Genomic DNA, 13,021 nt, shown 5'->3' with positions numbered 1-13,021 from the left:
ATTCTTAAATCCATATAAGCTTCACTCCATACTCGGTCCAATCTGGTCAGGAAAATGGGGTGGTAAGGGGAATCCTAAAAGCTGAGTACCAAGTTTTAAAAAGAGTGGTAACTTGAAAGTCAGTAAATGTCTCATTTTCTACCCTCATCTAAATAAAATGGATCCTGGATGATAGATGTAAATTTAAAAGTTAAAATTATTGCACATCCCAGTTTGGGTTTGTTTTATTTTGGCCGAACTGCTGCATGGCTTGTGGGAGCCTTGTTCCCCAACCAGGGAGCGAACCCATGTCCCCTGCATCGGAAATGCAGAATCTTAGCCACTGGACCACCAGAGCAGTATAATTTGAGCATGCCTCTTAGGGGAAAAAAGGTGATCTGTGAGTTAGGCGGCCACAGTGGAATGGAGGGTGTATCTATTGTTCATGTCCGCCCAGAACCCTTCCCCTTTCTTTGGTAACAAAAACTTGCTGTCTGTTTGAAGCACTGCCCCTCCCCATTCCTTGAGGTCCAGGTGGGGCAGTCTGCCTCAGGGTACTGACCGGTGCAGATCATGGGTAGGGGCTGGAATACTCAAACTAAGTCAACCTGAGCCTCTCAATGGGGACTCTGAATCTTGAGTGGATTCCTTACCTGCTCCCCACGTGCCTCCAGGGTTGTCACACATCTAACCTTGGTCCAGAGCTATGAGCCCCTTCCCAGAATTGAGATGTCTGTGTTCATGGCTTAAGCAAAGGGAATGCATTATAGGGCGGGGATGGGGGGGCGGAGTTTCAGGTACCACAGGGGCAGGAGTGCAGCAGCCATGAGAAGGGTGTGTGTGTGTGCACGACACGTCTGTGTAACAAGACCTGGAAATCCATCAGGAAGCCGAGGCACGGCTGCTGCTGCTTCTTCCCAAATGGCCAAGCCATTCTTCCTCCCCTCTGCAGACCGCTTTCTCCATTTCTTCATCAACACAGCAGAAAACTCCCTTCCTGGACCTCCCCAGTTCGTGTTTCAGATCTTAAGGCGAGCTGTTGGGCACAAGCCTACCACCCAGGAAAGTGCCTTGGGTCAGATATTCATTCCTTGTCTAGTTCATCCGGTGGTGGGCAGCAAAGATGGGCTCATTTACTAACGTGGCTGCCAAAAGCCCACTTTTTTGTGTCTGGGGTGGGTCTTGGAGAATGTGGATTGGGTGACACCCTAGAGGAGTTTGCCACATCTCTGGGTCGACTGCTGCTGCGCCCCAAACCCTCAGTGGGAGGCAAGGCACCACCCATTCCTCCCCCATCCAGGTGGTAAGACTTGATCAGGGAGAATTCTGCTCCTTTTTTTGTTTGTTTTTTAATTGCGGTACAGTATCTACATTACATACAGTAAAGTACTAAAACCTTAAGTACATGGCTAGATGGATTTTTACATGTGTTACCAATACCCCAGGTGAAGATTTAGAACAATCACAACACTCTAGAGGCTTACTCCCTCCTGACCCCTCTCCCAGTCAACATCCCTCCCAGGGATAAACCCTGCAGACTTTTACCACCAAAGGTTAGGTTTTGACTTATTTATTTATGGCTGTGCTGGGTCTTTACTGTTGTGTGGACTTTTCTCTAGTTGTGGCAAGCGGGGGCGACTCTCTAGTTGCAGTGCGGGGGCTTCTCATCGCAGTGGCTTCTCATTGCAATGGCTCCAGGGCACGTGCACTCAACAGTTGCAGCTCCCAAGCCTTCGAGCACAGGCTCAGTAGATGTGGCAAACAGGTTTAGCTGTTCGCGGCCTGTAGGATCTTCCCAGACCAGGGATCAAACTCGTGCCTCCTGCATTGGCAGGTGGACTCTCTACCACTGAAATACCAGGGAAGCCCCAGCATAGGTTAGTTGTGCCTCTTCTTGAATCTCATGTAGATGGAATCAAACAGTCTGTGTTCTTTTGTCCGTGGGTTTTCTCATTCAATATTACGGTGGATTTCTTTTTAAAAACTGATTTATTTATTCGGCTGTGCTGGGTCTTAGTTGCAGCACTTAGGATCTTCGATCTTCATTGCAGCATGTAGAATCTTTTAGCCGTGGCATGTGGGATCTAGTTCCCTGAGCAGGGATCGAACACGGGCCGCCTGCACTGGGAGTGCAGTCTTCGCCCCTGGACCACTAGGGAAGTCCCTCTTTCAACATTATGTATGTGAGAGAAACACACATGATCGCACGTGGGAATCAGAAATCTATTCTTTTTTGAGGGGGGAAAAAGCCAAAGCAAAACACTCTTTAGACTGGGAAAGGGGTGGTTAGACCATATGAGGTTTGGGTACAAAAAAGTCCTTAACTACTTCTTGCTTGTATTTTGGAAGCACAAAGTTTATCAAAGTTCTTTTTGCTATATTCTTCATTTGAAATGGAAAAATCTGCATTCTTTCACCTCTGGAAAGATGGCCGTGACCTGCTGGCAATACTAGACCTGATACATTTTGATAGAAAGAGCTCTTTGGTTCCAGTTCCTTCCCCAGCCTCCTTGTCTTGACTTGGGAGAGGGAACAGTGCAGAGGGGAAGGGCCAGGATAAGCTCACGGGGAAAAGTGGTTGAAAACACTGAGCTCCATAAAAAAAAAGAGAGAAGACAGTGTTTCTTTCATCAGTGGCATTTCCAGGTCTCTGGAATCGGGTGGGCTTCTCTCATTTTGAGGATCTCCTGGTGGTTCCTCCAGCTGCTCCTCTCTAGGCCACCCTCAGTGCTATAAGGGTGGAGGAGGCAGGGGGTCACTATGTTGGCTGAACACCCCCCATGTGTCAGGAACTTCCATGGGGTTTCACATACACTGTCGTATTCAATCCTGACCTTACTAAGAGCCATTGACCTCTTTGCCTCGATAAGAAAACTGAGGTTCACGGAGATTACAAATTTAAATAACCCGTCCAAGTTCGTGCAGCTAGTTACAGTGAGTTTTGAAGTCAGGTCTGTCTGGATAAAGGCAACCGAGTCTGGGGCCTCCCTAAGTTGGCCGTCTTCCACTTCCTGGGGTGGGGAAGGGGTGCTCTGCCACAATGACCAGCCCTCCAGGGAAAGCTGCTCTGTCCCACACCTGAGCACACTCAGGCAGCTGTGTCCTTCCCAGCCTTCACCCCGGGCCAGCAGAGGCCCAAGGGACCTTTTCATCCTCAGCCAGGACTAACAACTGCTCAGGCACACATGTGGCCTTGGGTAGGGGACAGGGCGAGTAGAAGCTTTAACGAAAGGGGCAAGTCTTTGATGATGGTTGCAGATATTAAATGAAGTGGAAAGGAACCAGGAGAGAGTTGCTGGAGAAGGACCTCCTGAGAGTCCCTGAATCACTCCCTCCCCTGGTGGGAGAGCCGGAGAGTGGGACACTCAGGGCGAGGCGGTACCCCCCTGCCAGTGGCCACAGAGCTGGGAAGCCCCAGGGGCCTGGGCCTGCCGGAAAAGCCCAAGGGGGCCTGGGCCCCCTCCTTCCCTGAGCCTGATACTGCCAGATACTTGGGTTTGGGTGGGGTCAGAAGCAGGACCCAGACTGGGGTGAGGCAAGGGAGGGGTCTAGGAAGGAAAGTTAAAGGAGGTGCTCACACTCGAGGTATCTCTGTTGCCTCACCCTAGTCCCAGCCCTGCCAGGGAGCTCAAGACACCAGAGGTGAATAACAGCAGTGAACATGTACTGCAGCTAACATGTACTGCTCATGTGCGGAGCCCTGTTCCGGGCTATAGGTATTTTGTGTATAACTTGTTAAATCGCTTAACGCTCACAACTCTTTATCAGTTGACAGATAAGGAGACTGAAACAGAACTGGTAACTTGCCCAGCTAATAACTCATACGGGCAAAGGTGCCCCTGAGTCCCCTCTCTTAGCCAGGCAGCCACGTCACACTACCTCCAATACACACACACCCCAACAAGGTAGGGGTGCCACGTGGCACACAGTAGCTTATCAGGACCCCACCCCAGCAGGCTGGCCACAGCTGGGCCTCTGCGCACGGCAGGCCCTGTGGGACCGGGAAGGTGGGTCACATGTGCACGAGGCCTCTTTTAAAGCCCCACCACCCCCTCTGGCTCTGTCTTTTGCCACCTGACCTGACCTGCCGGCTGCGACCCACACCAGCTCTGCCCACTCATCATGGAGAAGGTCCTTGTCCTTCTGCTTGTCGCCCTCACAGTAGTCTATGCAGTTCCCGACCCCCGTGGAATCATAATCAACCTGGTAAGAGGGTCTTCCAGGCAGGAGGAATATGAGCCCCCATATGGGACACTTTTTAAGCTTGGCTTTTTGACCCCTGGTGGGTCAGCTGCCCAAGGGCTGGGAGGTAAGACGTCTCTTCCTTGACTGCCCACCCCCTGTCTCCCTTGCCCCTTCCCCAGGGCCCCAGAGAAGGCTGATCAGCGTGGTGCGTGCTCAGAGCGTGGTTCAACCCGGCTGAGGGGACTTGATAAAAATCCAGAGCGGGACTCCCTGGAGGGCCAGTGGTTAGGATTCCACACGTTCACTCCCGAGGGCACAGGTTCAATCCCTGGTTGGGGAACTAAGATCCCACAAGCCATGCAGCGAGGCAAGAAAAAAGAAAAGTCCAGAGTGTTGGGCTCTCGTCCTGGAAACCCTGACTCAGAAGATCCAGTAGCTTAAAAAGCTTCCCCAGTGATTCTGGCTTCCGACCTATACTGACCAAACCAGCTCTAAATGTCTCAGGATTACTTACTTATTTAGTCCTTGTGAGAACCTCGTGGGGCTTCCCAGATGGTGCTGATGGTAAAGAACCGGCCTGCCAATGTAGGAGATGTATGAGATGCAGGTTTGATTCCTGGGCTGGGAAGATCCCCTGGAGGAGGACATGGCAACCCGCTCCAGTATTCTTGCCTGGAGAATCCCATGGACACAGGAGCCTGGAAGGCTATAGTCCAGAGGGGTCGCAAAGAGTCAGACACGGCTGAAGCAACACAGCGCGTGCATGTGTGCACATGGACGTGCGTGCGCACACACGCGCGCACACACACACACACACAAGAGCCATGGGAGATAGGTACTATTATGATCAATCCCGTCTTCACATGGAAAGCTGAACCAGAGGAAGGTTAAGTCACCTGCCTGAGGTCACACGCCTGGAAAGCCTTGATCAGGGACTGGTGATCAGCTGGCAAGCTCCAAAGCCAGGCTCTCCCCACTGTCCATGTGGCCTCTCCACAAGGGGGCACTGCAAGAGCCCTTTGGGTTAGGAATCCAGTTCGCAGGTTCTTAACTCAGGGCCAGGTATGGGTTCAGAGGGGCCGGGATGCCCCTGCGATTACTTGTAAGAGTCTGTGGAGGGAGGAGTTTCCAGGGAGATGGTCCTCAACTTTCATAGGCTCCTCGAAGGACTGGGGGGGACCCAGAGAGATTTGGAGACCCTGTTTGGGGGCCATAGGCGACCATTCCAGATGCGAACACTGAGGCATAGAGCGGGGCAGTGACTGGGCCAGGGTCACCCAGGGAGCTGGTAGCGTAGCCAGTCTGAGGAGTTAGGTGCCCTGTCCCCACCCAGGGCTACTGTCACGATGCCACACTGCCCGTGTCTCACATGGGTGGGTCAGGGGATCGGAGTGGGCAGAGGCCTCCAGCCCCCAGGGTTGGATTCCTTCATACCAGCCCACCATGGTGGGAGGCCCTGTCAGCAGTAGTGGGTGGTGAGTTGGAGATCTGCGTGGGCAAGGGACCAAAGGGAGGGGGCTGGGCTGACCGGCTGCCCCCTGGCAGGATGAGGGCGAGCTCTGCCTGAACAGCGCCCAGTGCAACAGCAAGTGCTGTTACCGGGAAGACGGCCTGAGCCTGGCCCGCTGCGCACCCAAGGCCAGCGAGAACAGCGAGTGCTCCGCCTTTGTGAGTGCGGGGTGGGGGGAGGGGGTGGAGACAGCTGGGGGTGTACAGCTCAGCGGGGGGAGGGCCCTCGAGGTTTGGGTGCTTGCTCAGGGAAGAGGGTCAGTCCAGACACCGAATGCTGGAGGTGAAGGGAGGTCAGCGCACTTCAAAGCCCTTTCTCATCCCATCCCGTCTCTTGACCTCACAACTGACCAGTGACATGGGCGTGGCAGCGAGGCGTCATCCCTATTTCACGGATGGGTAAACAGAGGCTCCCCAGAGAGATCAGGTTAGTAACAGCAAGTGAGCCACCAAGTGGAGACCAGAACCCAGGGCCTCCAGGCCCACAGCGCCCCATCCTCCCCGCACCCCCCCACCCCGGGGAGGCAGGCAGGAGAAGTGCCATCTGGGGCAGGTGGTCCCCACAGTCTGTGACCCCCCTCTCTCTGCAGACGCTCTATGGGGTTTACTACAAGTGTCCCTGTGAGCGGGGCCTGACCTGTGACGTCGACAAGACCATCGTGGGCTCCATCACCAACACCAACTTTGGCGTCTGCCTTGATCTCAGCCGTGCCAAAGAGTAAGCGAGCTCACCCAGGCTGGCACACCACAGGACGCTCCTCCACCAGGACCTGCCCCTGGCTGGCCACCGCCTCGACTGGCACCTCCGCCTTCTAATTGGGTTCTTGGCAATTAAAGCCCCTCTTGCAAACCTTCCCCAGTCACCTGGATACTCTTGCTGAGTCAGCGTCTTCCTTGATGTTACATCAAGCTTCTTGCATCATCAGGCAGGTGTCATCAGAAAAGGAGGAATGGGTTGGGGGCCAGACAGAACGAGGCTGACAGGCTGGAGACAAGGTTGTGAAACAAGCCCAGTCAGGCTGGGAACCTCTCCATTTCTGAAGAGCATCGCAGCTCCCTGGGAGGCCCTCCTTGCTCCCCAAGTTCTCAGGCAGGCAGGCAGGCATGCACACGTACACATCTCTGGTGGGGAGTTATAATGGCCCATATTCTTTGCCCTGCATCAAAGCTTACCAGTCCTTTCTCCTGGTCTCTCACCTCTTTCCTGGGCCAAACTCTCAGAGGTGACAGCTAGCTGACACAATCTGTGTTAAAGAGTCAGATCACTAAGACTCACTGCAGGCTTACTCTGTGGCCAGCAATTCTCACAATGGCCTTGGGAAGGAGAATTCATTGTCTCCACTTTATAGATAAAAGAAACTAAGGTTCAGAGACGTTAAGTAACCTGCTCAATGCTATATAATTAGAAAAAGTTGGCACTAAATCCATCCAACTCCACCCCGTACCCTTTCTACTATTTCCTGTTCTTTCCCAGCTACTCATACTAAGACAAATGGGTGGAATTAAAAGGAAACGGCTTCCCTAGTGGCTCAGACGGTAAGAATCTGCCTGCAAATGCAGGAGACTGGGTTTCGATCCCTCGGTCAGGAAGATCCCCTGGAGAAGGGAATGGCAACCCACTCCAGTGTTCTTGCCTGGAGAATCCCATGGACAGAGGAGCCTGGTGGCCACAGTCCACGGGGTCGCAAAGAGTCAGGTACAACTGAGCGACTGTCACTTTCACTTTCAAAAGGAATTTCATTTTGACTTAATACAAAAACCTTATACCCACTGGAGCCATCAAGCCTGGGCTTCCTTAGAGAGTCTTGAGATACTAGGCACTCAGATGCACAAGTGGAAGGTCAGTGACCCTTGGTGGCAATGCTGGAGATTCACATAAGCGAGGGAGGGTGAACTAAGTGAAACAGGTGCTCTACCTGCCCCGGGGTTCTGTAGTTCTGGGATAATGAATCCTTAAGAGTTACCATTAGGTTTATGGGTTAAGACTGGATTCAGCTGTCAGTAACAAAAACCCGAGTAATTATGGCACAAACAAAGGGGGCGTATATTTCTCAGGCATGAAGAGGTCTGGAGATGGGAGTGTTGGCGTGTGTTTGGGTGCTAGCTCCTCTCAGCAAATGCCTTCACAGGGGCTCCTAACATCAGACCCTCTCACCATGTGCTAAGTTAGAAAGCCTGGGGACAGAGGCTGGGGGTGGGGGGTAAGGACAGAGTGCCTCTCCCGGGGTACTTTCTTATCTCCCCCTAATATTTCCAGGCTGACGTCTCCATATCTTCACAGCTACAGCTGGGTCACCTGACCACCGCTAGCTGCAAGGGAGGCTGGAAAAGCAAGTATTGGGCAAAGAGAATGGGATTGCCACAGCTGGCTTAGGCTAATTACAATCCTGCTCCAGGGCTGGGGACATGGCTGTCCAAACAATATTGGGGTTTAGCAAGGAAGAGGGGCAATGGCTGCCAGCACACATTGCAAGCTTTTTATTTCAGTGATAGTGCATCATCTCTCCCTCCTTGCCCTCCCCCTTGGGGGAGGCTCTGGGAACCAGGGACAGGAACACACAGTTCTGGGTGGCACAGGAGTAGGTGGAGAAGTGGGAGGAGGCAACGAAGAGCGATCATTAAAAGAAACCTTTCTTAGCTGGCTTCTTTTTTTCAATTTTCTTACAATGCCTGTAGGTAATTTTAAACCATTTCTGATTCTTTGGAAATACACAAGTCAGGTCCAGCTGGCAGGGATACCCGTTATCCAGGCCGAGGAATGTCAGGGAAAGGGAGGGAGGAATGTCAGGGAAAGGGAGGGAGGAATGTCAGGGAAAGGGAGGGAGGAATGTCAGAGAAAGACGACACTTTGACCTCGGCCTTGAGGGCTGCTCTGGAGGCAGCCCCCACCTTCAGGACAATCCAGCTCGGGGGCCCTCTACTTGTGCACAGCAGAGGAGCCTGGGCATAAAGGACCTTCTCGCCCAGCTTCTCTGAGTCTGTGCCTCTGGTCACCTCCTCCAGGCTGACCTCTGGGGTTGCATAGTGCCCTCCTCACTCCAACCCTGGCATCGCCTTTCCCCTGTTATCCCACGTGCCAGTCCTAAGTGGATGAACACCATCTCCTCTCCTTAAATCCCCTCATGGGTCAATCAACTCACCTCTCCGGCACTCTCAGTTCAGAGGCTGTCTCAGCCCACTTCCTCCCAGGAGGTCACAGCAGAATTCCTGGGGCTTGGGATGAGGGTGGTTAAGGCAGACATAGACCCAGCATTAGGGCCAGACCTAAACTGTGCCATTGACCGTGCTACTTCAGGGTCTGCTGAGAAGACCCCTGGAGAACGGGAACGCATGTTAGAAAAAGAAACATCGCCGCCCCCCATCCCTGCCCCAACCACCCAGGATCCCACGCCCCCCCTCACCCTGGGTCTGTCCAAAGTCTCCCCCAGCAGAGAACCCTCGGGTCATTTCCGCCCACCGACCCCTCCCTCCTTCCCCCAGCCCCTGGGTGCACTTCAGTTCCACCTGCCATGGGTCTCTCCCCCTCAGTTCCCCCGAGGCCCGACACCCACCCCTGGGTGCACGTACTGCCCTCGGACCCCTTTACGGTGCAGTACAACTCACAGTTCTCGGCAGACCACTGGTGGCACCCGTTCTTGCACCCCTGTAAGCAAATCTCCCCCTTCGGGGAGACGGCCTGGCCTGCCTCCTGCTCCCACACCAACCCCTCCCCACCTGCCAGGCTGGGCAGTCTCTAAGGCCCCAGGGGCGTCTGTGTGGATGGGGTTCAGGGGACAAAGGCGTCTGTGGGACCTGACTTGCGCCCAGAGGGGACTAAGCAGTTTTGGAAGGTTTGTCCACAGTGTCCCCCAAAGAGATAACTTCTCCTCTGGTGCACAGGAGAGTGAGCCAGACCCACCTGCCTGCGGCACAAAACTGTCATCTGCACCCCCCCCAAACATGCACACGCTCACACATCAACGGTCCCCAGGGCTGGGGCTTATGACATTATCACTGCCATCCATCAGCCCTCTGTCCGACAATATCAGTAGTCTTTCAGGGAGCAAATACTGAGCACCCACTGTGTGCAGGCCCTGGGGCTCCAGCTGGGAACAAAAGCAACAACTGCCTGCCCTGCTCCACGTGCCCTGCCCCGGGAGCCCTGTCTGGCCGCCTCCCTCTCCGACCCCAGCCTGCGGCCCTCCCGGACACCCAGCTGGAGCAGGCCCGTCACCTGGGTTTGCCGTGTTCACAACATATACGACTCTCTGAATTTATCTTCTTTATCCTGTTTTTAAATTTCACCTCTGCAAGACCATCAGCAGTGGCCCAGCAGGGCTCCCATGATCCAGATGAGCTTTCTTTGTCCCCCCAAACACCCAGCACTCCCTGCTGCCCCCCACTTCCAGCTTTCACCCGTGTAAGCCTCTGGGTCCACCCACCCTTCCCAAACAGAGTCATAGGATGGTGGTAGACAGTTCCGTAGGTTCCCTCCCAAACTTTTGATTTCCTTCCCGGTGAGGAGGAATAAAAAGGAGAGGAGGAAGTGGAGGACCAGGAGCAGCTGCCTCTATTATCCAGCTAAAAACCCTGCATCTTCCATGTGACTGAGGTCTGGTGGGTAGGTAATGAGGTATGAATGCCCAGTCCTGGGCTTGAGAGGGAGAGGCCAACAATGCCAGCTCCCAGACCAAAGGGACAGAGGACTAAGCAATGGGGATGAAGCAGACGTTCCCCAAGAGCCACTGCTGCTTCTTGGACCGTTTGCTGTGTTTGTCTTGCTGCCAGCAGAGTAGCCAGTCCATGTGCTTGGGCTCTGGCACCAGAAAGATAGATCTGGCTGAGGTTTGTGTAGTTTGCATCTCCCACCAGCACCAAGAGAGGGAGGGGGGCTATTATCGGCTGGCCTAGATGTGGGGCAAAAGGGGTGTGAAGACTCAAAAGATATCATTGGCCAATCAAAAATGGAGTCTTCCTTGGGACTGCCCTAGCCATCCATCAGTTAGGACTCCATGCTTCCCCTGTAAGGGGCATGAGTTCTTTTCCTGGTCAGGGAACTAAGATCCTGCAAGCCATGCAGCATGCCCTTCCCCCGAAGGAGTCTTCCTACCTGAAACCATAAAATCCCTAGAAGAAAACATAGACAAGTCTTTGCATTGATCTTTGCAGTATCTTTCTATTAATAGTTGTGACTCTTCAGGCAAGGGAAACAAAAGTAAAAATAAACAAATGGGACCACATCAGATAAAAACTTAGGCACAGCAAAGGAAATCATCAAAAAAAAAAAAAAATGAAAAGATGGAGAAGAGAATGGCAACCCACTCCAGTATTCTTGCCTGGAGAATCCCAAGGACAGAGGAGCCAGATGGGCTACAGTCCATGGGGTTGCAAAGAGTCAGACACGACTGAGTGACTAACACTTTTTTGTCTCTTTGTCCCTTTGTCTTTGTTTCCCTTTGTCACTCTTGCAGTCTGTCAATTTTACCAGCCTTGTCAAAGAATAAACCCTTTGCTCCATTGGAAAAAAAAAAGAAAAGACAACTTACTGAATAGGAGAAGATATTTGCAAATGATGTATCCAATAAGGAGTGACTATCCAAAATATATGAAGAACTCCTACAAACCAACAACAAAACAACCTGATTAGAGCTGCCTAACAGTCATTAGCTCTGGGTCCTGGGAGCCAAGCTCCCCTGGCTTATTAAAATAATAATAAAGGGTTTTGTGACAGCAAGTTTCTCCCACTATACATTCTCCTTTTGTCCTTTAATAACAGAACCCCCAAGCTTTAGCTGGGCACATGGATGTCCAGATGAAAACTGCATTTCCCAGCCTCCCTTGCAGCTAGCTGCAGCCATGTAACTAACTTTTGCCTGAAAGTGGAAGTGTTAGTCGCTCTGTCTTGTCTGACTCTTTGTGACTCCACGGACTGTAGTCAGCCAGGCTCCTCTGTCCATGGAGTTTTCCAGGCAAGAATACTGGAGTGGATTGCCATTTTCTTCTCCGGGGCATCTTCCTCACCCAGAGATCGAACCCAAGTCTCCCACACTGTAGGCAGATTCTTTACCATCTGAGCCACTAACTAGTGGCTCACCAACTTTTGCCTAGTGGGGTGTAAGCGAAAGTAATTCCTGCCGCCCTTTTGGGAAGGGTGAGCTACCTGCTGCCCCTCCATCCCCTTTCGTCTAACTGGAAAGTGGACCCAGCGGGGATGGTGGTGCACCGTCTCTTACTGAAGAAGGAAAGAAGCAGCCTGGGCCAGAGCTTCCCCACTAGTGTGCTTGGAGAGGTGGATGCCTTCCACCCTCCGAAGAGCCTCTTCAGGGCCCTGAGACCCTTCTACTCCTATGCCAAGGTGCTATGGTTCCTTATGAAGCATCCATATGATGCTTCTATGTGTGCCGTGTTGTAAAAAATTAGGGGGAAAAATAGAAGGAAACGGAGCAGCAGATGACTGAGCAAGAAGGTGGAAGGAGGTGGGGGCATGCACGACGTCTCCCAGCAGAGCCTCCAGCCAGCCTCCCCCCAGCCACCAGGCGAGAGGGAAAGCATCCACCTTGCTGAAGCCATCATTAGAACAGGATTTTGCTTTTGCAGCCGTAAAGTTGTGTCCTGCAGAACACAGATGGTTTGGACTTGGAAATGATCTTATTGTCTACTCATAGGGAAATAGTTAAGCAGATATGGTCCACATATAAAATAAAATGAGGCAGTCACTACTGTGTTTTTTGTTTTTTAATTTTTATTGGAGAATAGTTGCTTTACAATGTTGTGTTAGTTTCTACTATGCAGCAAAGTGAATCAGCTATATGTATGTATATATATATATATATCTCCCCTCTTTTTTGGATTTCCTTCCTATTGAGGTCACCACAGAGCACTGAGTAGAGTTCCTTGTGCTATACAGTAGGTCCTCCTTATTTATCTATTTTATACATAGTAGTGAGTCATTACTGTTTTTAAAAATACTTTGGTGACATGAGGGAAATGATTGAGATATAATGAAATAGGAGAAAAAGAAATTTATGATCTCTGGGTGAGGCAAAGGATCCCTGAATTACACTGTGGTTATGTCAAATGAGGAGTGGTGAGTGGATCCAGGGCAAGGTGACCCCCAGGCAGACTGAACTAGGGTTGAGGTAGAGACTCTCTGACCCAGGAGAGTGGGTCAGGGTTGAGTATGCAGACTAAGCAAATCCAACCAGAATCAGTCTCAGGATGTTTGCTGAGAATTGTAACTCAGATGTTTCCTTTCTCTGGGGAGCCTGATTTCTCCATATGTGAGGTGGATTTGTGGTTAAGACCCTGCCCTGGGGAGCAAGGCAGCCTGGGGTCCAACCCCAGCCCCACCCCTACTCGGAACCCTTAA

General features: G+C 52.2%; 2 protein-coding genes across 3 annotated transcripts; one reads left to right on the top strand and one right to left on the bottom strand.

The window, feature by feature from the left end:
• The first annotated feature begins 4,101 nt into the window (after positions 1-4,101).
• Positions 4,102-6,395, top strand: CLPS (colipase). 2 transcript variants are annotated; one of them, XM_081520188.1, is made up of 3 exons: positions 4,102-4,185; positions 5,710-5,832; positions 6,264-6,395. In XM_081520188.1, the coding sequence occupies exons 1-3, from the start codon at positions 4,102-4,104 to the stop codon at positions 6,393-6,395; spliced, it is 339 nt and encodes a 112-aa protein (XP_081376314.1). The 2 variants fall into 2 exon arrangements, with proteins under 2 accessions (XP_081376314.1, XP_081376315.1); XM_081520189.1 differs by lacking the exon at positions 5,710-5,832.
• A 1,896-nt stretch (positions 6,396-8,291) lies between these two features.
• CLPSL1 (colipase like 1) lies at positions 8,292-11,827 on the bottom strand. The gene is made up of 3 exons (XM_081524260.1): positions 11,747-11,827; positions 9,221-9,406; positions 8,292-8,399 (listed from the first exon to the last, which is right to left on the bottom strand). The coding sequence occupies exons 1-3, from the start codon at positions 11,825-11,827 to the stop codon at positions 8,292-8,294; spliced, it is 375 nt and encodes a 124-aa protein (XP_081380386.1).
• Between the last annotated feature and the right edge of the window lie 1,194 nt (positions 11,828-13,021).

This window comes from Giraffa tippelskirchi, chromosome 8 (genome assembly GCF_054371585.1).
Source record: "Giraffa tippelskirchi isolate mGirTip1 chromosome 8, T2T-mGirTip1v1.2.pri, whole genome shotgun sequence".
Taxonomy (NCBI): Eukaryota; Metazoa; Chordata; class Mammalia; order Artiodactyla; family Giraffidae; genus Giraffa; species Giraffa tippelskirchi.
This window is presented reverse-complemented; position numbering and strand designations above follow the sequence as displayed.